Consider the following 24309-nt stretch of genomic DNA (forward strand, 5'->3'; position numbering starts at 1 on the left):
GGAAAGTGCTGGATTAAATAAGTATGACTGTGCAGGAAAAGCTAAAAAATTTTAGAGGAAAATATTCTTTTAAATTATATACTTACTGTATGGAAGTTGACAACTGGACGACGAGAATGGATTCTACGAGCCCTGACTGTGATGAATTGAAAGAATAAAGATCCCCTTTAATCAATGGATTGATGACATGACAACACTTGCAACATATGAACGTATTGCTTATAGATGTGGACCTGGTTTGGATAAATATATTGACATTTGGAATGAGTTCAAACAGAACATAGTAGGTTACTAATAATCATATATGTATTAGGACAATAATATTTATACAGTCGTACCTTGGAAGTCGAACGGAATCCATTCCGGAAGTCTGTTAGACTTCCAAAATGTTTGGAAACCAAAGTGCGGCTTCCGATTGGCTGCAGGAAGCTCCTGCAGCCAATCGGAAGCCGCGGAAGCCTTGTCAGATGTTCAGGTTCCAAAGAACGTTTGCAAACCGGAACACTCACTTCTGGGTTTGCGGCATTCGGGAGTCAAAACGTTCGACTTGCAAGGTGTTCGGGATCCAAGGTACGACTGTATATCTCTATAATAATATATAACTGATTATACTCATTGTATTATATCTTTCTTTCCTATTGTATTTTTTTGTGCTTCCCCCTTCTCTTTTTCTTTTTTCTTTCGTCATTTTATTTTCTATAACTGAAATTGTTGTTAAAAATATTAATAATGATAAAAAATACACCCTATGTTTAAAAACTTCCAACGAATGAGAGTCCACCGCGTTTTGAAGGAATCCTTTCCACTATCAAGCAGTTCTTACTGTCAGAAAATTCTTCCTAAGGTTTAGTTGCAATCTCCTTTCTTGTAATTTGAATTTATTGATTTGGCTTCTCCCCTCTGGAGCAGCAGAAAACAAGCTTGCTCCATCTTGCATGTGACATCCCTTCAGATTTTTGAAGATGGCTGTCATATCATCATGTGGTCTTCCTCTGGTAGCTGTTTGAAAAACTGGCTTTTTAGGGGGTGCTCTTAATTTTCAGGTGTGCGACATCCCCCCCTCACCTTACCTTTCATGATGATGATGATGATGATAAATAATTTTTATTTATACCTCGCCCTCCCGGGCCAAAACCGGGCTCAGAGCAGCTAACATAAAATGTATAACACATTAACATAAAATCAGACAATCAATTAAAATACATTCTAAAATCAAATCAGGATCGGAATAAAATCCAAGCAGATGGCAACCCACATATTAGGGTTGGGGACCTTAAATGCTCACCAGGCCCAACTGTTTGTGCTGAACTTTTATGAGCCTGTGAGAAAAATTGGGAGGCCACTTTCCTGCAAGTTCTTATGAAAGGGGAGGGGGAGTCAGACTGAAGCGACTTTTGAGGCGAAACGCTGAAATCTTGCTCTTGCCTTCCTCACGGGCTTGGATCTCGGAAGCCTTCCATTTGCCAATGGCTCTTCCCCCCTCATTATCATAGGGTTGCAATAAAGCTCTAATTCCTGGAATAAAATACAGCAGAATCTGTTATTCAGCCAATTAAGCCTTCCATCTCCATTATTTAGGATGGCTACTTACCTTTTACTGAATGGGTAGCCATAATGCAAGAGTTCCTATAAAACCCCCTCAAATGGCCACTGTGGCAGCAAGTAGATTTCCCTTGGAGTAAAATAATCCTTGGTGAGTGAGACATAACGATCATTTACATTAATTAGGCAGCCACCTAATGGGGTGTTCAAGAGCTGCTACATCACTGGAATTCTTTCGTGAGCAGCCCCAGCCACCCAGCTGAACCGTTCCAAGCCCATAATTTTGAAATAATCCTTTAGGCTGCCGGTGTGCCCGGTGGTGGGGGCTGCAAGCTAGCCAAAGGGCAGTCTCATTTCTGATCACTTTACAAGGAGAATCGTCTATATCTCGAGCCTGCCACACAAAGCCCAAAGGTTTTCTTTCCCAAAGCAGGAAGAAAAGGAAGAACACAAGAAGAGCCTTCTGGATCAGACCAATGGCTCATCAAGTTCAGGATCCTGTTCTCCTATTTTCACCCCCGCAGACGGGTAGCTAATTAAAAATCTGTTTTTAAAGCTTATTAGCCGCCTTTCCAGAGACATCTCTGCCCAAGGCAAAGCACAATAAAAATCAAAAACATAGCAGAAGGTAGCCACAAAGCAAGGAACCACAATTCCCAAAAAAACTGCAAAGAATGAAAGTTGTTTATTAATAAAGAGCCAAGAACCTAACTTAAAACTGCAACCAGACATTCTTCTTGAGAAGTGGGAGGCCTGCTTTGACACATTTCTTGTGTTTTTCTGCTGAAAAAGAGAAGGCAGGAAATCGATCGAAACAACATCAGGAAACGCTCCGGGTCACACGCACCATCTGTCAGTCTATCATGCGAAAGATGGGACACAGAGCCGCACGACCCTTGCTTGTTAGGATCATAGAATCTTAGCTGAATTCTTACGAGCAAAGGTGTTTCCAAAGATGCCCTGTGGCCAGGCCAGTGGACACTTGGTTATGTGTCCATTATGCATTGCCAGGGATTGGACTAGATGAACCTTAGGGGTCCCTTCCAATTCTACAAGTCTATGATTCCATGTGTTGAGTTTGTAGGATGGGATGCACTTCTGCATTGCTGGAGTTTCCTCCAGGAAAACAATAACAGAGGGTCTTTCGGTGGGCATTTTAAAGACTAACAATTATCAGAGGTTTCATGGACCGGAGCCCAAATAATCAGATACAACCAATGCTTTTTTTTACTAGGGGTACTCAAGGGTACACAGGAACAACACCTTTCCCCCCCCCTCTTCAAAGGTTAAAAGTGTGGCATGTACTGTAACAACTTCATGGTAAGAACGACACCTTATTTTCCTTTTAAAATAAATCACTGGATGCAAGCATTTCTCAAAAGTGCAGCTTCCAGGATCTAAGTGCGAGGACTTTCCTGGATTGAAGCGTGAATGGGAGGTGGAATTAGACTCACGAAAGGTATCTCTTTGTTAACCGTCGTGGAGCAGAAGTTGCCATCAAATCCCAGTTATGCTCTTGCCGATTCCAGGCTGAGGAAAACACTTCCGTTACAGCAGGCTTTTGAATGCTGAATTTCTAATGGCTTGCAGAGCAAATACATTTAATCAAAATCCCTACAGCTGTATTTTGAATAATTATGCACACACACACACACACACACACACACACACAAACACATGTGGGGAATCAGCAGATATGTTATTAGTGGTACTGTAAATGGACTCAAATACGAACAGCATCAGCTGTTGAACTTTTGTGAATGAAGCAGGAGAGCCGATGCTTTTGCTTGGAGTCAACTCTGCTGATTGCTCTCTGTATTAGTAAAACGATATGGTGGTCCAGGGACATCCACAGTGCAAAAAAATGGGGAGAGCAGGGCAATAGAGCTCCATTGTCGTGGACTGCAGACTAAGGCCACAGATCATCTGCTCAACAGCCTTTCCTGCTATGGTGAGATGGACTGCATTTTTATTTAAATGATAGCAGTTGTTTCTAAACATCTGTATTTGCACATATAAATTAGCACGTGTGACTTTCGTGCAAATCTGTTGCCTCTTTTGTTCTCTTTTGGGGTGATGTGTTTTCATGAGCAGAGTGCTATGGTGCTCATGTCCAGCTTGTGGGCTTCCCTCAGCCACTCTGAGAACAGGATGCTGGACCAAGCAGGCCACTGACAGTCTCATCTTACATTCTTACATTCCTCTGATTTAGGGGATTCATAAGTGGCCATTTTACCCTTTGAAAAAGAGTGTGGAGAATCGCCAACTGTACACGTTACTGAGGGAGAAAATGTTCATGAAACATGTCTTCCTTTTCCACCCAGTGCTAGCACCAATAATGTCTCACTCTAGAGGATGCAGGCCAAATATACAAGTCACATACCCTTAAACATTCCTCAGATGAAAATAGGGACATTTCTCACTCGCCCCAGCTGACCCTCCTAGACCATCCACACAGAGCATTCCATTTTATATACATGTATATACATATAAATTTTATTACATTTTCTATTTTATAATTTAGAATACTCATTTAAACAACCTTAAAATATCAGTGACTCCCCTCCTTCTCTTTCCATGGTTCATTTTGCATATCAAAAATCCCTGCATACTTTACATAAACTAAACCATTCGGTATTCCATTATTACATCTATCAAAACTTATTTACACAGTTGAATTTATCTTAATGCTGCCAACGTTTTCAAGCGTACACAATTTCCCCCCATATTTTCAAGAAACACAGCACAGATCATTTCATATCAGAAGGGCAAATGCCACCATCATTTCACCAATGGGGCACAGCACACACACCCCTCCACTGCCTTGAGAAAACCCCTTAATCCTGATTTTATATCATTTTATTCTTTGGTAGATTTAGCAGAGGCCATGGAGAGGCAATGGTATCCCCCCTCGCCACCGCCACTCATCTTCCTCCCTGAGCTTGGTGATGGCACTACTGACAGGGGAAATAGGGACATTTCGGGGTCAAATCAGAAGCCAGGATGGCTTTTGTAATTCCTGGACTGCTGTTGGAAAATCGGGACTCTTGGAAGGGTATAAAGTGACAGAAATTTAGCAACCCGGGTGACTCATTTGAAAGGGATATATATTTAAAGAAGAGTGACTGTTGGTAATGAATTGAGTTGTGTGCACACACACAACAGCTTGTGTGTCCTTCACAGTCCAATGAAACACAGTTAGGGCTCACTTTAATTTGTGTAGCATCTTTGCTAACGATGTCGATTTAAGACCTCCATTAAAGGCCCATAATGTTAATTAACTGGACTGTGCCAATAAAGTTCTATTAGCCTCCCCCTATTAAATTAATATGATAGGCATTTAACAGATGTCCTAATTAGATGTTACATCAAGGAATGAGGTAAATTAGAATCAAGCCATTGTTCGAGGGGGAACTTTTGTGCCGTGTGTGTGTGGGGAAAATTGTGAATGTTGGGGCGAAAAAGAAGGAACACCACAACCCTTAACTCCACACAGAAAAAGTGGCTGTGAGCAACTTTGGAAAGAGATATCGGGGTCATAACAGGCAGTCGTGGGGATATATCAGCTCCAATACTTATGGGGATCAAAACTAAACTGACAAATTGCAATGCCATTGGGTAAATTTGAGGGGTACCCACAATAGCCAAGTTGGCACCTTCCCCATGCCTCCTACAGAAGGTGGTAGTTGAATCTTACTTCATCAATGGCAGCAGAGCATCTTCCTCATCCTCTGCAACTAGACCTTCAGTTCTCACCTGAAGTCTCCAGGTTTGCCTGGCCCCATCCAGGTGACAGGTGGAGGGCATGAATCTCCAGGTTGGTGAGAGTATCTATTATTATTAGCCATTAAAAAGATTGGATATGCAGCTTGCAGTCTTTCAGTCTGGCAGAAGCTGGCTGCAAATTATAGCATAGACACTTGGGGGTGGGGAGTCTGCCTTCTTTCATTCCTCTCTTCCAATTAACCTCCATCTCCAGGGCCTACTCTGTGACATCACTGAGGGATGCTCCCATTCCATCACCGGGGTCCCTACTAGGTCTTGGGCTCTGAAATTTCAGGGTCTGGGATGCTCCTGACCTGGCAACCCTATCTGCACTTGAAGGCAGCAGATTTGCTTAGCAGGTGTAGGGCAGGCTGTATGATACACGCAGCTCTGTCCCCCTCCAACAGGGGAGCTCAGGAAGAATATCCAGGATGGCTGCTGGCCCTGCCTTCCCCACCTCACAGCGCCATTCAGAGCCTGAGGCCATCCCCTTGCTCTACCTAATGATAGGGCCAGGCCTGCAACCCATATCTGAAGTAGCGAATGTGCATTTCTGGCTACCCTATCTCAAAATAAGGCAACATAAATGAGGTGGAGAAAGAGGGACCGGAATGAAAGAAAAAGAAGCATTTAAATATGCAACGGATTACAAAGGCTGTAGCTCAGTGGTAGAGCATCTGCTTGGCATGCAGAAGGTCACAGGTTCAGTCCACAGTGCATATCCAGGTACGGCTGGCAGACACTCCCTTCCTGAAACCCTGGAGAGCTGCTGCCAGTCAGTGTACAGTATTGAGCTACATAGACCAGTGGTCTGACTTGGTGTAAGACAGCTGTTTATGTTCCTAATAGTATTCCAGATTTCCCTGAGCAAGTGAGCCCACCTGTTATTCCCAAACCACTTCAACGGTCCAGGCAGAAAAGGCTGAGAAGGAGGGGAAGGCAATTGGCTGCATTTGGGGGAACCTATGCCCTTTTGCCTTAGAAATTTCCCGCACCCCAACCCCAACTCTCTAAGGACAGCAGCCAGGAAGCAGCACTCTAATGCAGAATTGCATCCCATAGTGACATCAGCAGCCAGCAGACCAATCTTATCCTTTTATCCTTTGCTATGTTTGCATACTCGAAAATTCAGAGCTTTCAATGGCAGGCTGTGCCCTTGTTGCAGATTTACAAGCATCCCTGCCATTTGGCTGCAAATCTCCTCTAAAAAATAATAAATAAGCACTTAGCATAATTTTTAATCCACCTCTGACTCCTCCATTTTCCCCTTTAGAAAGCAGGGAGAAGACATTTTAGCAGCTTATGCCACCCCACCCGCACACATTTGACATGGAAATAATGGATAATTTTGCCACCTTTCAATGACATCCAAAATCTGTTGCTGGAGGCAGCTGCTTCAGATCAGCCTCACAGGGTCAGCTTTGCTGCACAGGATCACTCTGAGGACAAAAGAACCTCAGGAAAACCTGCTGGATCAGACCATCTAGTGCAGCACCCTGTTCCTCCAGTGGCCACCCAGATGCCTCTGGAAAGCCAGCAAGCAGGACCCAAGGACAAGAACCCACTCCCTTTCTGTGGTTTCCAGCAAGTGGTATTCAGAAGCAGTGCTGCCTCCAGCTGTGAAGGCAAAGCAAGGTAGCCATCAATAGCCCTCTCCTACATGAATGCCCAATCCTCTTTTAAAACCACCCAAGTTGGTGGCCATCACTGCCTCCTGTGGCAGAGAGTTCCACAGTTTAACTATGCATTGTGTGAAGCACTGCATTTTATCTATTCCCATTCTTCCAACATTCAATGTCTTTGGGTGCTCACGAGTTGAATTGAAATATTGAAATTGAAATACTTTATTGTCACTTGTACAACTTGTATACAGTGAGATTACACGAGCACCCCCCCTCACTCAGCTCTCTTAGTTTTAATTCCCCTTGTTTACTGACGCACAGCCACCAAACCCGAAAGTCAGTTGCCCTGTTGTTAACTTTTCATTCAGCAGCCTAACAGCCCACGGATAGAAGCTGTTTTTTACCCTGTTGGTGCGACTAATCATGCTTCCATATCTTCTGCCTGAGGGCATATGTAGATATGTAGAGGGTAGATAGGTAGAGTTCCAGTAGTATGAGAGAGGAACTTTTCTCTGTCCACTTCCTCCATGCTGTGCATAGTTGTATTATTAATTTACCAAAAGGTCCCAAACGCTACACTCTCCTGCAGCACAAATCACTGCTCACATGGCTGCATACGATCGGAGGTCTAGGCACTGACTTCTTCATGGCCACTTAAGAGGGTTTGTGGTTGAGATGGGTGTTTGAATCCTGGGCTGCCAGTCATTGAATCGGTGGACACAGCATGGAGATCTGGGTCAAATCTCTCCTCTGATTTGGGCTGTTTTACCTGATTAGGGTAATGTGGGAGGCGCTGTGGGTTAAACCACAGAGCCTAAGACTTGCCGATTGGAAGGTCAGCGGTTCGAAGCCCCACGACGGGGTGAGCTCCCGTTGCTCGGTCCCTGCTCCTGCCAACCTAGCAGTTCGAAAGCACATCAGAGTGCAAGTAGATAAATAGGTACCGCTCCGGCGGAAAGGTAAATGGCGTTTCCGTGCTCTGCTCTGGTTTGCCAGAAGTGGCTTAGTCATGCTGGCCACATGACCCGGAAACTGTATGCCAGCTTCCTCGGCCAATAAAGCGAGATGAGCTTTATGAGCGAGATGAGGTCCGTGACTGGACCTAATGGTCAGGGGTCCCTTTACCTTTACCTGATTTGGACAGAATGCCAAACCAGAGTTTAGTGTTATGTGCAAGAGCTGGCTTCCAGGTGTAGCTGGAAGAACAGAATTGGCAGAGGGAATGCAGCCCTTGGGCTCCCCAAAAGTCCCCCTGATCCTGCTTTAGGACACACACAGAAGCTCAAAACTATTTTAAGGGATGATGCTCCGAAGAGCCATGTTTTATGCATGGGCCATCCCTGTTGCAAATAAATTGTGTGCTCAGGCTTGTCCTTATTCATAATCCCATCCCACTGAATGCCCTGCTATTCTCTTTCATTTCAATGTCAATGTGCCTCCCGTCTTTTTTTTTTTTTTTAAATTCAGTATAGTTAATCTTTGCAGCACACATTTACCTCTGGAGAATTGTGCTCCATCAGAAAGCCACTCCCCTCCTCCTCCTCGCCACAAAGAGAAAACAATGGGAGAAACTTTGCATTACAAAGCCCGGGACCGGGTATTGCTTCTCGGGAGCATCAAAAGAGTTATTTTCCATCTCAATTTGAAGAGTTTACATGGTTCAGCAGAATGCCCCAAGAAGCGCAGGGGAGGTGCTGGAGCCTTAGAAGATGGGCTGCATTTACATAATCTTTTTTTAAAACAACAACAGTGGAGGGAGAGAATAGTTGTTGGTATGTTCAGCAGTAAACACCTGCCTATTAAACTGTGAATAAAAAGAGCCCTTTTCAGAAATTGGGGGGGGGGGGAGGGAAGCACGCAAACAATACCATTCCTTTCCAAGTCATCATTCAAAAACCCAGGACAATCAAAATAATTCATACAATTTTGCACACCGCCCCAGTACATAGAACGTTCCCCCCCCCACTCCGCCAAACTTTCTTACAAAGAGAAAGAGACAAAGGAATGCAATTGTTCCCAAATCTTTTGAATCTTGAGTATTAAAGCGAGAAGACTGTTAAAGCATATAATTTTCAAAGCGTAGTTAAAGCAACAGGCCAGAATATGGGAGAAGCGGGCACCCCCAATTTCCCCACAAAAACTGCTTTTGAAAGCTCGTTTCCTCCCTTTGGGAACCTGTACAAGTGGAAATAACCCCTACCTAGGAAGGAAGAAAAATAAAAGCCTGAACATACATTCTAGAGGTGTTCCTAGTTGTTTGCATCAAAGACAAAAATGAAGACTCGTGGCCTGTTAAAAGCTCATCGATTTCTTGTGGACCAGAAGCACTTTCTGGTGATATGGACTTTAGCCTGTGGAAGTCTGCACCACAAGAAAAGAAAAATTGCGCTCATGGTAAAAATGACAGGTTTTTTTTTAGGGTGGGGCTGAAGATTCAAAATTCAAAACAGCAACTATTAATTGCATGTTTATTAGAAACCCAGTTAAAACTATTTTGTTTAATTAATTCAAAAATAAAAAAGGACAAACTCAATCCAGTGATACCAGTTTTTCCAAATCTGAGTCATTTACACCTCCAGCATCCGCCCACAGCCCCTTGCTTCTTAGTGTGCCCTCCCCCGGGATGGTACCACCCACTTTGGGAACTTCTAGACTAGATTAAGGTTACCAGACGTCCCCATTTCCTGGGGACAGTCCCCGGATTTACAGATCAGTCCCCATACGAAATCCATTGAAGTTGAAAAGTGTCCTCATATTCATTGAAAAAAATCTGGTAACCTTAGACTAGATGGACAAACCTTTGTCAGTTTTTCCTTTGGCATACATAGAAAACCAGTCCTCTGCTAAGTAGCACTGCCCCATCGCCTTCCTAGGGGAAAATGCTGGCTGTATGTGTGTTGCAAGTGCAAGTGCAAGGAAAAGGAAGGTACTTTTTAACATATGTGGTGGTCCTGTAGAAAAGCAAAAGACTTCTGGGAAATGATATACAATGATTTTTTTTTTTAAAAAAATGTTTAAATATCTTTTGTTAAAAAACCAGAAGCCTTTTTGCTTGGACTAATAGGTGATGGAATACCAAGGGATCTAAAGAGATTATTTATGTACGCAACAACAGCAGCAAGAATGTTATTTGCTCAGAAATGGAAAGAAGAGAAGGTACCAACAAAAGAAGAATGGATAACTAAAATGATAGACTATGCTGAAATGGCAAAGATGACTGTGAAGATCAGAGACCAGGAGGAGGAAAAGTTTGAGCAAAAATGGAAGAAATTTATGGACTATTTAAAAGACCATTGTAAATACATTAAAACGCCAGCAGGTTTGATATAACATTTATGTTAACATTGGAAATCAAGGCAAATAAGAGGATATGAGTTTGAAAATAAAAATGAGTTGCAAGAAAATAAGGGGAGAAAATTGGAATTCAAAACGGGGAAAGGAGGAAGTTCATACTGTATCTGATATTGTGGAAAAAGCATTAAATATGTGAAAAATTGTAACTAAAAATTTTTGAAGATAAAATATTTTTAAAAAGAAAAGAAAATGCTTGCTGTTAACTCATTCTTTCCTACTGCAAAGATATCTTGAGTCATCGTTGTGATAGTTACAAGGGTATGCAAACCAGGACTCAGTTTACTACTGCAAAATGCATAATCTTACGGGGAGGTTATGGAAGGTTTACTTTGCTGTAAACAAAGTATCAGATTAGATCCTAGGGCTTAGTGGAAATGATTTTATTTATTTAACAGGTTTAATAACATTGATAAAACACAAAGGATGTACAAAGGATAGAAAGGTGTTTGAAACACTGCGGGAACATTCATTTATGTGGATGCGTTTCTCACACTCTCTTGTTTAAAACAACAAGGATTGTTCCTTCACACGCACCCAAGTCTCAGGATGCACAAACTGCTAGGAATAGTCTCTCCATCCCTTGGAAACAACACATCAGTGGCTCCCATTTCCAGAAAGAAAGAAAGAAAGAAGGTTCACAGGTCAATTGTCCCTCTTCCTTTGAACTTCTTTGCAGAACGCTCGCTGGCCCGGAACTGAATCTTGCTCCCGTAGATGTAGGAGATGAAGCCATCGATCTCCAGGCTGAAGACGTTGTTGAGCTTCGGGATGACTGGAAAGGGAAACCAAGAAGATGACAGGCGTCAGCAGCCGCAGTGCAAATGCAGAGCCTTATGTGGTTCTATTGATGTACCACCTTATTTATTTATTTACTGCATTTAGATCTCACTTTTTCCTCCAAGGAGCTCAAGGGGGTATATGGGGTTCCGTCCCCCCATTAATCCCCACAGTAACCCAATGAGGTAGGTTAGGCTGAGAGGCAATGACCTGCCCCAAGATCACCCAGTAAGCTTCATGGATCAAGTAGGGATTTGAAACCGGGTCTCTTCCAGGTCCCAGTCCAGCACTCTTAACCCACTACAACAGAGTTTTCAACCTTTTCGAGTCCACGGCTCCCTTGACCAACTACATTCTTTCTGCGGCACCCCTGTGGGGCTCAGGAACCCAGTATTGCCTGCAGAGCTGGCAGCCTCTCACCGCTTTTCAAACACCCAACACCCTCCCTTGTGGAGTGTTCCCTCTGCCTCTTCTTTTCTTCCCTTTCCTTGGGAGTCCTCTGGGCAGCTGCCGCCGCTGCTGTCTCTGGTCTCTGAGCTGCCCCCCTCCCTGCCCCAAAGAGAGCACCATTCGCCTGTGGAGCTTAATAATAATAGTAATAATAACAATAATAATAAAATTTATTTATACCCCACCCTCCCCAGCCAGAGCCAGGCTCAGGGCAGCTAACACCAATAAAATCACAGTAAAAACATAATCGGGGGGGGGGGCAATTTAAAATACAGGTTAAAATGCAATTTAAAATGCAGCCGATAAATCAAGACCATAAGGGGAGGGAAACATAAGGGTCAGACTGAGTCCAAACTAAAGGCCAGGCGGAACAGCTCTGTCTTGCAGGCCTTGCGGAAATATGTCAAGTCCCACAGGGCCCTAGTCTCCTGTGACAGAGCGTTCCACCAAGTTGGGGCCAGTACTGAAAAGGCCCTGGCTTATAGCCACTGCTGCTGCAATAAACAGCTGTGCAAGCCTTTGGAAGCCTACAAATCAAGACTGAGACATAAGCAGCCAACAACAGGGAGAAACATAGTTTAAAACCAAAGGCCTCATTAAAAAGGAATGCTTTTGCTGGTGCCTAAAGTGCAGTACAGCATACTCTGAAAACAGATCTTAATTGTGATTTACCAATTTCACTTTTTTTAAAAAAAGAAACCAAAATCTCAACTCTGTAGCAACTAGCCAAGACCCTTCCAGGGTGAAATGAGACAAATGGCCATTAGTGAAGCAGGAGCCGTGATTCATTGTGCAATTTGACGGGGCCATTAACAAAGCAAGTTACAGTAAGGAGTGTCCGGTACCTTTCATCTTGTCTTCTCTTGTGATAATTTTGAAAACATGTTTCATTTCCTGCAGGACAATGCCCGTGATGCCGACATAGGAGGGACATTTCGATTTAGTCACTATAGCAAAGAAAAGCAGATTATTAGGGCAGGACAGTCAGTTTTAGCATTATACTTACTGCAATACTCTGCCTGCCTCTGTGCTTCCCCTTACAGTACAGAATGCAACTGCTTGTGTAATTGACAAGTGTCATCCAGCTGATTTCAGTGTCTATTTATTTATAACACTCAGCGGATTTGCACCAACAAGGGGTAATTGACTTGGCTTCCAAATCATGATGTTTAAGTAGCATGGAAACCATAGTTTCCCAGTTTGGACATCACAAGGAACTGTGGTTCGACGAGGCAGGATAAAAGTGCAAAAGCTAGGCACATAGCTTATCAGTCCAAGATTGTTTTGCTGGAACCAGGACACAGATTGACCACATGGTTGCCCCCAATTAATTGGGCAGCCTATATATTTTTGTTTAGCAAACAGGCCTTTCCAATATAATGTTGCAGTGTATCCCTAGTGTGTGTTAACTGAGTCTGTGGCTAAAGGGATTAGAAAGACAAAAAGTTAGTTTTGAAGACAAGAACGTATACGTGGAAGGCGAGTCACAGTAATAAAAATATCATCATTCGGAAGAGATTTCCGAAGGCATGTGAGTTTGCAGGGAGGAGGCAGAAACTGCCTATTCTTATCCCCATATCAATGAATACCTCCTATTGGATCAAAAACCCTTATAGCCCTTGGTCTGATCCAGCATGGCTCTACTTACATGCAGCCCATTTGAAAACAAAAAAGTACATCATTTCCTTTGAAGTTATTGATCCCTCCTACGTAAAATATGCAGGTTTCGTCAATCAATCACTTGCTCAGCTGATCAACCCAAAACTCACAGGGTCAATTGAGATCTGCTTAAGTAGGTGACATTTGACTTTCAGCCTTCAGAACTGTCCCAAATTAAAAGCATCCCTGCATTTAGGATACCTGTAATGAGAGCTCCGTGAAGATCAGCTTTCAGCAATTTGGCCTGAATCATCTGTGGCTGCCTGATAAAAATAACATATAATACACTAATTAATGTTAGAATTCTTCTAAGTATTAAAAAAGCAACAATATTAACATTACAGTGCCAAGAAACACTAAGCCATTCAAATACTGAAATACTCAATTTAAAGCAGCCTTGCAAATAAGCCTTTGGCGTCACTAGCCTGGCAAGTGGTTGGCAGAGGGCTGAATGTCCATGCAGGGTGCAGAGGAGTGGGCTTCCCTCGCCATTCTATGGCAGGCATAAAGGAGAGATGTTGTGATCCATCTCTTCTCTAACAGCCTCTTCACTGTCCCATGCAACTAGGAACTGCATGCAGCTATTACCTTACAAACACAGGGTTGCGTTCAACGACCTTTTACTCAGAGTAGCCCTATTGAAATTAATTGCCCTATGTTCTTCATGCCCTGTAATTTCAATGGGACTGATCAGAGTTATGACTAGCACTGGCTACAACCCAAAAGTGCTGGACCTTACCTAAAATAACCCTACAGGCTCTTAAATGTCAGAAAGCATGTAGAGAAAAGCCTCTCCTCCTCCAAGAGGGGAGGTGTTGTGGGCGGGACGCGATTTCTGCGTCACACAGGGGGCGTTACGCCCCCTGCCCCACTCACCTGGCTGGCGCACCACGCCCACAGGTAAGCACCCAACCGGGCGGCTTGGAGGGGGCGTGGTTTGCAGTTTAACTTACTGCTGCACCAGCCATTCTGCCTCATTTTCCGCCTTCTTGGAGTCACCCACCCTCCACTTCCTTAGAGCTTAGGGCTTAGTTTTTCTCTTGACCTTGCTATGGACCTTAGGTTGGTCGCCCAGGGGGCCTGATAGGAATTTTTCCAATTGGCATTAGGCCTTTGGTTTTTTTTGCCTACCTCGTAGCAATCGTCACAACTTTATTGGTATTGGCGGTTAGGTTAGGCATTGGAATGTGTTGATGGTGTGTGGAAGGGCTAGGTGTGGCCATCGCCTACCCCTTCAAATTTGGGTATTCCGTTAAAGGAATCCGGCGGTTGTGGATCGTGTCCGATGCCTGTGTGGCGGGGGGCCATGGCACGACCCTCGGTGACATCAGGGGAGAGCTTATAGTTGTATTAGCACCAACAGGCTCCACCTTCTGGTGAATAAACCCCCTTTGGGCTCACCCCTCTCCGAGTGGGTGGAGTCAATCTGTCGTGGTCCAATGCCTAAGCCAATACCTTCTCACTTGCTGTAATCAATAAAGCTGTGGCCTTTTCTTGCCCATTAACCTTATACTCTGTGTCTGTGTGTCTTCATTCCACAAAGCAGAGATTGGGTCCTCGAACCACAAAATCACACTGCACAGACTTTTCTCCCCCCCAAATATTTTAAATAGTTGTCTTTAACTGTTTTTGCTGTTAATTCCATTGCTTTATTCTTACTTTAAACTGCTTTGAGGTTTATTTATTTGGTGGTGCCCAATAAAACAAACAAACAAAAAATGATAATAAGTAATTCCATTTGGGGCTAACACAGCGATAGGGGAACCTGGGGTGAAAACACCGAACTTGCATCATCCATGACCACTAGCCAGGCTGTTTGCTGGGGCTGATGGGAGTTGGAGTCCAACAACATCTGGAGGGCCACGGGTTCTCCATACCCTGATTTCCTGAGAAACGGCACCTGATCACTGCTATGCTCCCAACGTAAGTCTCCAAATGTGATCCAAGCACTACTTAAGCCTAGTGAACTTACGCTTCTGGCTTGAGCCCATTGCAGAGTTCTCTGATGTACTGCTCCCACAGCTCATGTAACGGCACAAAGATCTCGTACCTGCAGAACAAGTCAAAAATGACTTTGTTAATTCCCCATGTATCAACAATGCCCTGAAGCATCTATTAAATCTAAGAACGCAAGAAGAGCCCTGCTGGATCAGGGCCCAGTGACCTATCTAGCAAGCACAAGGATTCGAGCTCCTCCTGTGGCTTCTAGCAACTGGTATTCAGAATCATGGCTTCCTCCGACTGTGGAGGGCAGAGCACAGACATCAGGGTGAGCAGCCATCGATAGCCCTCTCGTCCGAAATGGAAACTATTCAATTTAGGATTTCAGAAATGGTTTCCCTCCTGATTTTATGGATGGAATATTACGAGTGGGACAAAGGCAATTCACAAAAAGATAGCATAAAAAGGCTGAAGTTGTGGATGAAGTCTGGGCCTTCCTGTTCAGAAAGCGCTCAACGTTTTCAATAGCCGTCAGCTGTAAGAGAAACAAGATGGCCATCCAATGGCTTTAATGCCGTTCAAGGGCAGTGATTACATTGGAGAGAAAGTTACGATCTGAGTTGTTTAACCACCAGCCCCCTTTTCAGAAGGAATTCTGGAAATTGTAGCTCCGTGAGGGGAACCGGCATCTCCTAACCTCTATATATCCTTAACGAACCACAGGATTCCCATGATTCTTTGCAGGAAGCCCTGACTGTTTAAAGTGGCGTGACACTGCTTTAATTGTATAGTTTAGACGAGGCTTGATAGTGAGTCATTTTTATTGAAGTTTAAGGCAGAGCTAAATTGGATCTGAAACATGACAAACGTCAAGTGTTGCCGAAAGTTTTGGTCCGTTTAATTCTGGGGGCTAAAGACCGCCTTATTCTCCGCTCCTGAAATGCTGAAGGGAACCACCTGAGCTGCTTGTCTTCTGGGTCACAATTGCGTCATACATTTAAAATACTTATTATACCATTCAACAGTCATGGCTCTCCCCCCCCAATAATCCTAGGAACTATAGTTTGTTCAGGCTGCCGAGAGTTGCTAGGAGACCCCTACTCCCCTCACAGAACTCTCCAGGGAACTCTGTGTAGGGAATAGGGGGCCTAACATCAGAAGGTGATACTATCTGATTACAGTGGTACCTCGGGTTACATACGCTTCAGGTTACATATGCTTCAGGTTACAGACTCCGCGCTAACCCAGAAATAGTGCTTCAGGTTAAGAACTTTGCTTCAGGATGAGAACAGAAATCGTGCTCTGGCGGCGTGGCAGCAGCAGGAGACCCCATTAGCTAAAGTGGTGCTTCAGGTTATAGAACGGACCTCTGGAATGAATTAAGTACTTAACCCGAGGTACCACTGTATTGCTATCGGAGCATAGCTGAGACTACACACCAGCTCTGCTGTTTGAAAGCCTTAAAAACAAAAGAAAAATGATCATGCAGAAATTTGAAATAAGGCACCTTTTGGAATAAAAAGGTCACAAGTTGCCCTCTAGTGGCCAAGTACCATTGTAGAATTATTTTAAATGAGAAATATTTTAGGAAGCTGCCCTACAGAGTCAGATCATTGGTTCATCTACGCCAGTGCCGTCTACATTGACGGTCAAAAACTCTCCAGGGTTTCAGAAGAAGAAGAAGAAGAAGTGTTTGGATTTGATATCCCGCCTTTCACTCCCTTTAAGGAGTCTCAAAGCGGCTAACATTCTCCTTTCCCTTCCTCCCCCACAACAAACACTCTGTGGGGTGAGTGGGGCTGAGAGACTTCAAAGAAGTGTGACTGGCCCAAGGTCACCCAGCAGCTGCATGTGGAGGAGCGGAGACACGAACCCGGTTCCCCAGATTACGACACTACCGCTCTTAACCACTACACCATACTGGCCATACAGGGAATCTTTTCCAAACCCTACCTGGAGATGCTGCGGAGTGAACCACCTGGGTGCTCAGACAGGTTAACTTGAAAGTGAAGCCTGTCGTGCCAAAGGCAAGTTATCTTTCTTGGTTGTGAACCAACATGGTGAAAAGAACCTGTTAACTCATTGCCACTATCAAAATCAGAATGGTACAGACCAAAGCACATTTCCTTACTGACATCCCAATTTGCAAAAAGAAAAAAACCAAGCATCCTTCTTAAGGAGGCTTTCTATACTGCTATCAGTTGTTAACACAACACTGTAAATGAGCGCATGCAAATTACTAGCCTGGCTTAACTGACCTGTGTTAGACTCTGTCCTGGGATGGAGTCCACCCCCCCCTCCATCACTCCCTTGGGCCCAGGCTCCTTGAAATATAATATATCCATATTCATATCTGCCCAGGTGTTAAGATCCTCAGTGCAATTTCTCTCAGTCTCAGCAACTTCAGAAACATGGTGGTGACCCGAGAGAGAGAGAGCCTTTTCTGTGGCTGCTCCCCCATTATGTGGAATTCCCTCCCCAAGAGAGGTCACACTGGCTCCCTTTTTGCTAGCTTTCCGCCAGCAGGCTGAGACCAATGCTGACCGCTGGGCTGCTGTCTAAGTTGGTGGCCATTGCTGTCTCCTGCGGGAGCGAAACCCACAGCTTAACTATTTGCTTCACGAAGAAGTACGTACCTCTGGTGCTCTGGTTTAATGTCAAAGAGCTTCATCTCTCTCCTCTGCTTGGCGGAGAACCCTTTGCCTTTCCTCTTCTTCTGCCTTCTCCTCCTCTTGTTCAGGTGTTCCAGGACAACCGCTTTTCGGGTTAAGTGGTCCTGGATGTCTTCATCGCTCTTCTGAGGCATGCTGCGCTTTAGGAAGGCTTTCACAAAGGCCTCGGCTTCCTTTGACCCTTGAGGCTACAAAAAGAAGAAGAAAAAGAATTCACTGAGTCACTGAGACTAAAGTGTGCACTTCTTCACAAAGCATAGGCTATCTAAAGGACCATATTCTCCTGCCTGGGCTCTGAGATCTTAGGGGGAGGCCCTACCACCTTCACAGGCACGCTTGGTGGGGACGCAGGAGAAGAGCCTTCTTGGTGGCTGCTCCCAGCCTTTGGAACTCCCTCCCGAGAGAAGCTAGACTGGCTCCCTCCTGGTCCTGCAGACTGCTTTATTCCAAGAGGCCTTTGCGAACTGACTGGTTTTAGTTTTAGTTTTTAAGAAAAGGGCTTTTAATAGTGCTGCACTGTTTTTATTACCTAGATCTGAATATATTTTTCTTTTTATATCAGCACCACTCATGAACCAACAGAGGCATCGCCAAGCTTGGGGGGGAATCCCTCTCTTTGCCCCTTGCAGCAGGTTTGAAAACACATATAGAAGCAAAACAGTGCAACGAGGACCAAAACATGCTCAGTGGTCACAGAATTCTGACTGACAAGAGGGGAAACGGAATGCAGTATTCTGGTTGTTAAGACCAGAATACCGAAAACAAGTATTTCATGCTACAGCATTTTGTTGCATATGATGATAATAAATAATAATAATAATAATAATATAATTTATTATTTATACCCCACCCATCTGGCTGGGCTTCCTCAGCCACTCTGGGCGGCTTCCAACAAAATATTAAAATACCGTAATACATCAAACATTAAAAGCTTCCCTAAACAGGGCTGCCTTCAGATGTCTTCTAAAAGTCTGGTAGTTTTTGTTCTCTTTGACATCTGTTGGGAGGGTGTTCCACAGGGCGGGTGCCACTACTAAGAAGGCCCTCTGCCTGGTTCCCTGTAACTTTGGCTTCTCGCAGCGAGGGAACCGCCAGAAGGCCCTCGAAGCTGGACCTCAGTGTCCGGGTAGAACGATGGGGGTGGAGACGCTCCTTCAGATATACTGGACCGAGGCCGTTTAGGGCTTTAAAGGTCAGCACCAACACTTTGAATTGTGCACAGAAAAATACTGGGAGCCAATGTAGGTCTTTCAAGACCATATGAACATCAGAATCACACCAATGGCCCATCTAGTCCAGCTTCCTGTTCTCATAGTGGCTAACCTGATGTCTGTGGGAAACCCACAAGCAGGATTTGAGCCCAAGAGCCCTCTCCTCTCCTGTGGTTTCCTGCAACTGGTATTCAGAAGCATTGCTTCCTCCCATCAGTAGCCTTCTCCTCCATGAGAGGAGGTCCCTCTTGTATTAACTGGCAGGCTGAGGCAATTTCCCTCAGTCTGACACAGCAGAGCTCCTACATCCAGGTCTTTTGCGCTCTCTCTCTCTCTCTCTCTCTCTCTCTCTCTTATATATTGTCCTGCTTCCACCTTGCCTTCATACCAGTTCCATGCTTTTTGCCCCAACGCACAGAAAATACCTGTATGTTCAGGATCGTGGCTGTCTGCTGGGGTAGCTGCCGATATAACACACCTGGAAGAGATTAGGGAGAGGTTTCCATACATCCTTTCCAAACACAAACATCGCAGGCTTCATGTTCATTAACCAAGCAGCAGCAGCATTCAAAACAGGAGCAGACTGGTCTAAACACGTGGGGCATTTTGTCATCTTCCGTTTCACATATGGAATCCAGAACACTGTTCCAAATAAGACGCCCCCAAAACCAGTGTAGTGGTTAAGAGTGTGGGACTGGGACGTGGGAAATTGGGGTTCTTGTTCCTACTCAGTCATGAAGCTCCCTGGAGAAAAAGGTGGGATACAAATGTAGTAATAAAAATATATATCTTATGTCATACAACCCTCCACACTCATGGACTCATGTTGAGGAAATACTAAAATTCCAGACCTGCTTTTCAGCATAGCCCAGATCCTGATGGAGATGCATTTTCTGATGGGTCACGTTCAAAGGTGACACTAAGCCAAACCATGGGTGAGTGGGAACATGCAGGAAGGAGATCACAGCCTCTTTGCTCCTCCTTGGGTCCTTTTAGCTCAGCATAACACTGGTTGGCAGCCATTCACTCATGTAGGAGAAAGCAATGTCCCCTGGAGCATCCTTTACAATGGGACATAAATCTGCCCCTTGTTCTTGGTAGCCCCAAATGAACCAAGCATCCCCTTTGTTCAATGCTGGGTTCTGGTTCTTAGTCATTCTGATGGAATGCTAGGAGAGTAGGAGTTGGAAATTATTATTATTACTATCACCATAACATTTATTATATTATTTATTTATATCCCTTCTTTCTCCCAGACCAGGAGTCTGGGACTCAACTTGATGCATTTGCTATTAGATACACTGGTTTGCTGTTACTGTTTTATTCTGCAACTCTGTATTACTTTTTCCTCTGTTACTTGGTTTTGTGTTCAGGTAGGTAGCTGTGTTGGTCTGTCGCAGTAGAAATATATATAAAAAATAAAAAATTGTCCAGTACCAAGAACAAACTTAGTTGGTTTCTAAGGTGCTACTGACATTATATATATATATTTATATATTTTTACTTGGTTTTTTGTGTGTGGCTACATGTTCTTGTATAATAATAATAAATTGTTCTGAGGTGGGGAAGTTGATGCATTTAGTGGGGCATTGTTTAGGTTTTTTTTATTTGCTGGGATCGAGATTTAATTTTGGAGATGTTAATTTTGCAGTTATTGACATTCATTTTTTGTATCTTTATTTTTTGGATCTTATTATAACTTATTTACTTTTGTTGTGCACATTTAGATACGTTTTTATTTATTGCTTATGACTACTTGTCTCATACTTTTGCAATTATGTAAATTCTTTCATGTTGCAAGCATGGTTGAAAGGCAGCAAACAAATAAATGACAATGGTGATAAACAACACAGTCAAGTCCCTGTTTGGCAACTTGCAAAGGGAAGGATAAATAATAATTGAAGGGAAATAAGGCACATGAAAGTGAGAGAAATCACCTTAGGCCTCTCTCCCGATCGATAGGTCTATTTGGACCCCCTGTAAGTATACCCCCCAAATATGTATATATTATTGACAGAGGCTTGTGCCTGAATTTAGATTACTTGAATTCCATTCCTCTCCCGCTTAGCTTGCCCCATGCCTGAGCCTTGAGGGGAATCTGCTGCTTTAAGGTCATGTTCACAAGATCAACAGACACGCGTCTTGCGCTACTCGCAGAGAAGGTGGGCGAAAGAGTAACAGAAATTAGTTTCGCTTCACTCCCTGCTCGTCGGGAAGCTGGCAAAAAAGAAAACACAGCAGACTTCAGGTCAGTCCAGACCAGTGGTTCCAGAGTAAAATAGAATGGGGGTTTAAGCACTCTGCATCACGGGGCGGGTGTGGGTGAACGCGTGGGAAAAAGGTAGCTCCTCCACCCCAATTCCCAAATGGGTAAAATAGGGCAGCTTTAATGACCGCGAGGCCAGAACCGGAGTCACTCCGGATTAATCATTCCGGAGCAAAACAGTAAGATACACGCCCCCACGCCGATGGGAAAGGAGCAAAGTGACCTGAGGGCGATCCAAGCACACTTACTCTCCATCTTGCCGGCCGGATCCTTCTCCGCACGGAATAGGCGAAAGCGATTCACTCCGCTCACGCGCTTCTCTTCCGCCTCCACCGCCCACAAACTGAAACGCGCATGCGCTGCCTTCACCCTCTGGCTGGCTTGATAGAAGGAGAGACGCATCTCCGCTAGCCCCACCCCTAAGAACGACTGTAGAGCTGGAATAGGAGAAACAAATTCTGATCAGTATTTTATCTACGCACGCGCAGTTATGCCCTTTGCAGATCCTTGATGCGTCGTAGAAACAGAAATAATAGGGGTAAACAAGCAAGATGCAGCGCGCTACATTGCAGGGCTGTCGTTAAGTCAGTCTGAAAAGAATGACGGATTATGCATCTGCCGGACGTTTTCAACTATGTAAACTTCGAAAAATATGCATTAGCAGCACTTTTTTTGTTAAAGGGATTTTTTTTTAAAGGCAGGCTTATGGTATGTATAATTGCGGGGGCCCAATTAGTGCCATTGCCTTCCGTTAAGAGTTTGGGTGTAATCCTTGACGCCTCCCTTTCCATGGAGGCGCAAGTTACAGCAACAGCCAAGGCGACATTTTCCCACCTTCGCCGCATCAAGCAGTTGGTCCCTTACCTTTCCTGCCCCGACCCGGCCACAGTGATCCATGAGACGGTCATCTCCAGGCTTGACTACTGTAATTCGCTCTACGCAGGGCTGCCCTTGAAGCTGTCCCAGAAACTCCAGCGGGTGCAGAATGCTGCAGCAAGGCTCCTCACGGGGTCTCTGCCATGGGAGCATCCAGTGCTTTTCAAGCTGCACTGGCTCCCGGTGGAGTACATGGTCAGATTTAAGGTGCTGCTTTTGACCTTTAAAGCCCTTCACGGCCTAGGACCCTCGTACCTACGGGACCGCCTCTCCTGGTATGCCCCACGGAGAGCCTCGAGGTCCATAAATAACAACACCCTTGTGGTCCCAGGCCCTAAGGAAGTTAGATTGGCTTCAACCAGAGCCAGGGCCTTTTCAACTCTGGCTCCGGCCTGGTGGAACACTCTGCCTCATGAGACCAGGGCCCTGCAGGATCTGATTTCTTTCCGCAGGGCCTGTAAGACAGAGTTGTTCCGCCTGGCCTTTGGCTTGGAGCCAGTTTGATTCCCTCCCTCCCTCCCTCTCTTTCTTTTTTCTTTTCCTTCTCCTCCTGCGATGAGGCTACATTGTAATATTTTAATGTTCCATTATTTTAATGTTGTTTTTTATTTTTGTTTTTAAGTTTTTATCATCTTGTTTTTATTATTGCTTGTAAGCCGCTCTGAGCCCGGCCTTGGCTGGGGAGGGCGGGGTATAAATAAAAAAATATTATTATTATTATTATTATTATTATTATTATTATTATATATGGTGATTACGTTGTTTCCTCTCACTTTCTTCACAAAATGAGACCTGAGCGAAAAGGAGGCCGGACTGCTCTATCTGCTTCTTCTACCTCGTTGGGGTCTCTTGTCTAGTCCCGGTTAAGCAACACTCCTAGACAGCTGCCCCTTTTGTATCTTTGCAGGCATACACAACCTTAGCGTCAAATGAAACCTGGAAGTCTTATCTACAGACAATGTAACTGGTCCCCCCTTTTAGGAACACACATATGGCTGCCTGAACTGGCAAGGAAGAAGATTTTTTGAACAGTGGACGCTGCTCAGAATTTTCTTAATTCTTGTAAGGAACGGACTCCCTTACTCTGTGAAGAAAGGTCGCAGCGTTTGGGACTTTTTCAGTTCAGAGAAAAGGTGAATAAGATGCTATTTATACATGGCATGCAGAAAGTGGATGGAGAAAAGCTTTTTCTCCCTCATAGCACTGGAACTCACTGCCGTCCAATGAAGATGAAGGTTGGAAGATTCAGGACAGAGAAAAGAAAACAATTCTTCAAGCATTGCATACTTAAAACCATGCGACTCCACAGGAGGCAATGATGGCCACTGACTTGGATGGCTTTTGAAAAAAAGATAAGGCAGATTCACAGAGGTGAAGTGCATTAATGTTGGAGGCAGTAATGCTTTCAAATAGCAGTTGCCGGAATCCACAGGAGGGGAGGGTGCTTTTGTGCTCGAATCCTGCTTGTGGGTTTCCCTCAGGCATGTGGTTGGCCACTGTGAGAACAGGATGCTGGACTAGATGGGCCATTGGCCTGATCCAGCAGGCTCTTTACACCACTGCTTGATTTATGATTGGCATACAGAGCGATAGCCCAACAGTGGCTCAAATCTACAGTGGTACCTCTGGTTACGTACTTAATTCGTTCCGGAGGTCCGTTCTTAACCTGAAACTGTTCTTAACCTGAAGCACCACTTTAGTTAATGGGGCCTCTCGCTGCCGCCACACCACCGGAGCACGATTTCTGTTCTCATCCTGAAGCAAAGTTCTTAACCTGAGGTACTATTTTTGGGTTAGCGGAATCTGTAACCTGAAGCGTATGTAACCCGAGGTACCACTGTATATACAGGGCTCTCTTGCTGGGCCTTGATGGTGGTTGGACCTCAGACTTGGGAGACAAGAGTTCAAATTCTCATTTAACCATGTGGCTCCCCCGGTGACCTTAGGCCAGTTGCTGTCACTCAGCCTAATCCTACCTCACAGGGTTGCTGTAAAATGAGGAGTGGGAGAATCATGTACGCCACCTTGAACCCTTGGAGGAAAGGTGGAATAAAATGTAAAAACTAAAAATATAATAAATATTTCAATGTAACCTCCTGCAGAATTCTGTGACAACGTCTTCCCACCCCTTGCCAATAAGTGTGGGGGAGAAACTTGTCACAGCCAATTAGATC

The 24309-nt window shown here is 44.5% G+C and overlaps 1 protein-coding gene across 1 annotated transcript; it reads right to left on the reverse strand.

The window, feature by feature from the left end:
• Window positions 1-10648: 10648 nt before the first annotated feature.
• POP4 (POP4 homolog, ribonuclease P/MRP subunit) lies at window positions 10649-21664 on the reverse strand. Its single transcript, XM_083626125.1, has 7 exons — window positions 21508-21664; window positions 19419-19471; window positions 17747-17970; window positions 15142-15219; window positions 13371-13432; window positions 12356-12457; window positions 10649-11055 (listed from the first exon to the last, which is right to left on the reverse strand). The coding sequence occupies exons 1-7, from the start codon at window positions 21659-21661 to the stop codon at window positions 10919-10921; spliced, it is 810 nt and encodes a 269-aa protein (XP_083482251.1). The 5' UTR covers window positions 21662-21664; the 3' UTR covers window positions 10649-10918.
• Window positions 21665-24309: the final 2645 nt, after the last annotated feature.

This window comes from Podarcis filfolensis (assembly GCF_964270895.1).
Source record: "Podarcis filfolensis genome assembly, chromosome: 8".
NCBI classification, from domain to species: Eukaryota; Metazoa; Chordata; class Lepidosauria; order Squamata; family Lacertidae; genus Podarcis; species Podarcis filfolensis.

What these genes read in the sequence shown, in the direction of transcription:
- POP4 (XM_083626125.1), bottom strand. Translation starts at nt 21,661, where the DNA reads ATGCGTCTCTCCTTCTATCAAGCCAGCCAGAGGGTGAAGGCAGCGCAT. An exon ending in CCACGATCCTGAACATACAG is followed by an intron (nt 17,971 to 19,418) that starts GTATTTTCTGTG and finishes TTCTTTTTGTAG; the next exon opens with CCTCAAGGGTCAAAGGAAGC. An exon ending in AATGGGCTCAAGCCAGAAGC is followed by an intron (nt 13,433 to 15,141) that starts GTAAGTTCACTA and finishes TATTTTTATCAG; the next exon opens with GCAGCCACAGATGATTCAGG.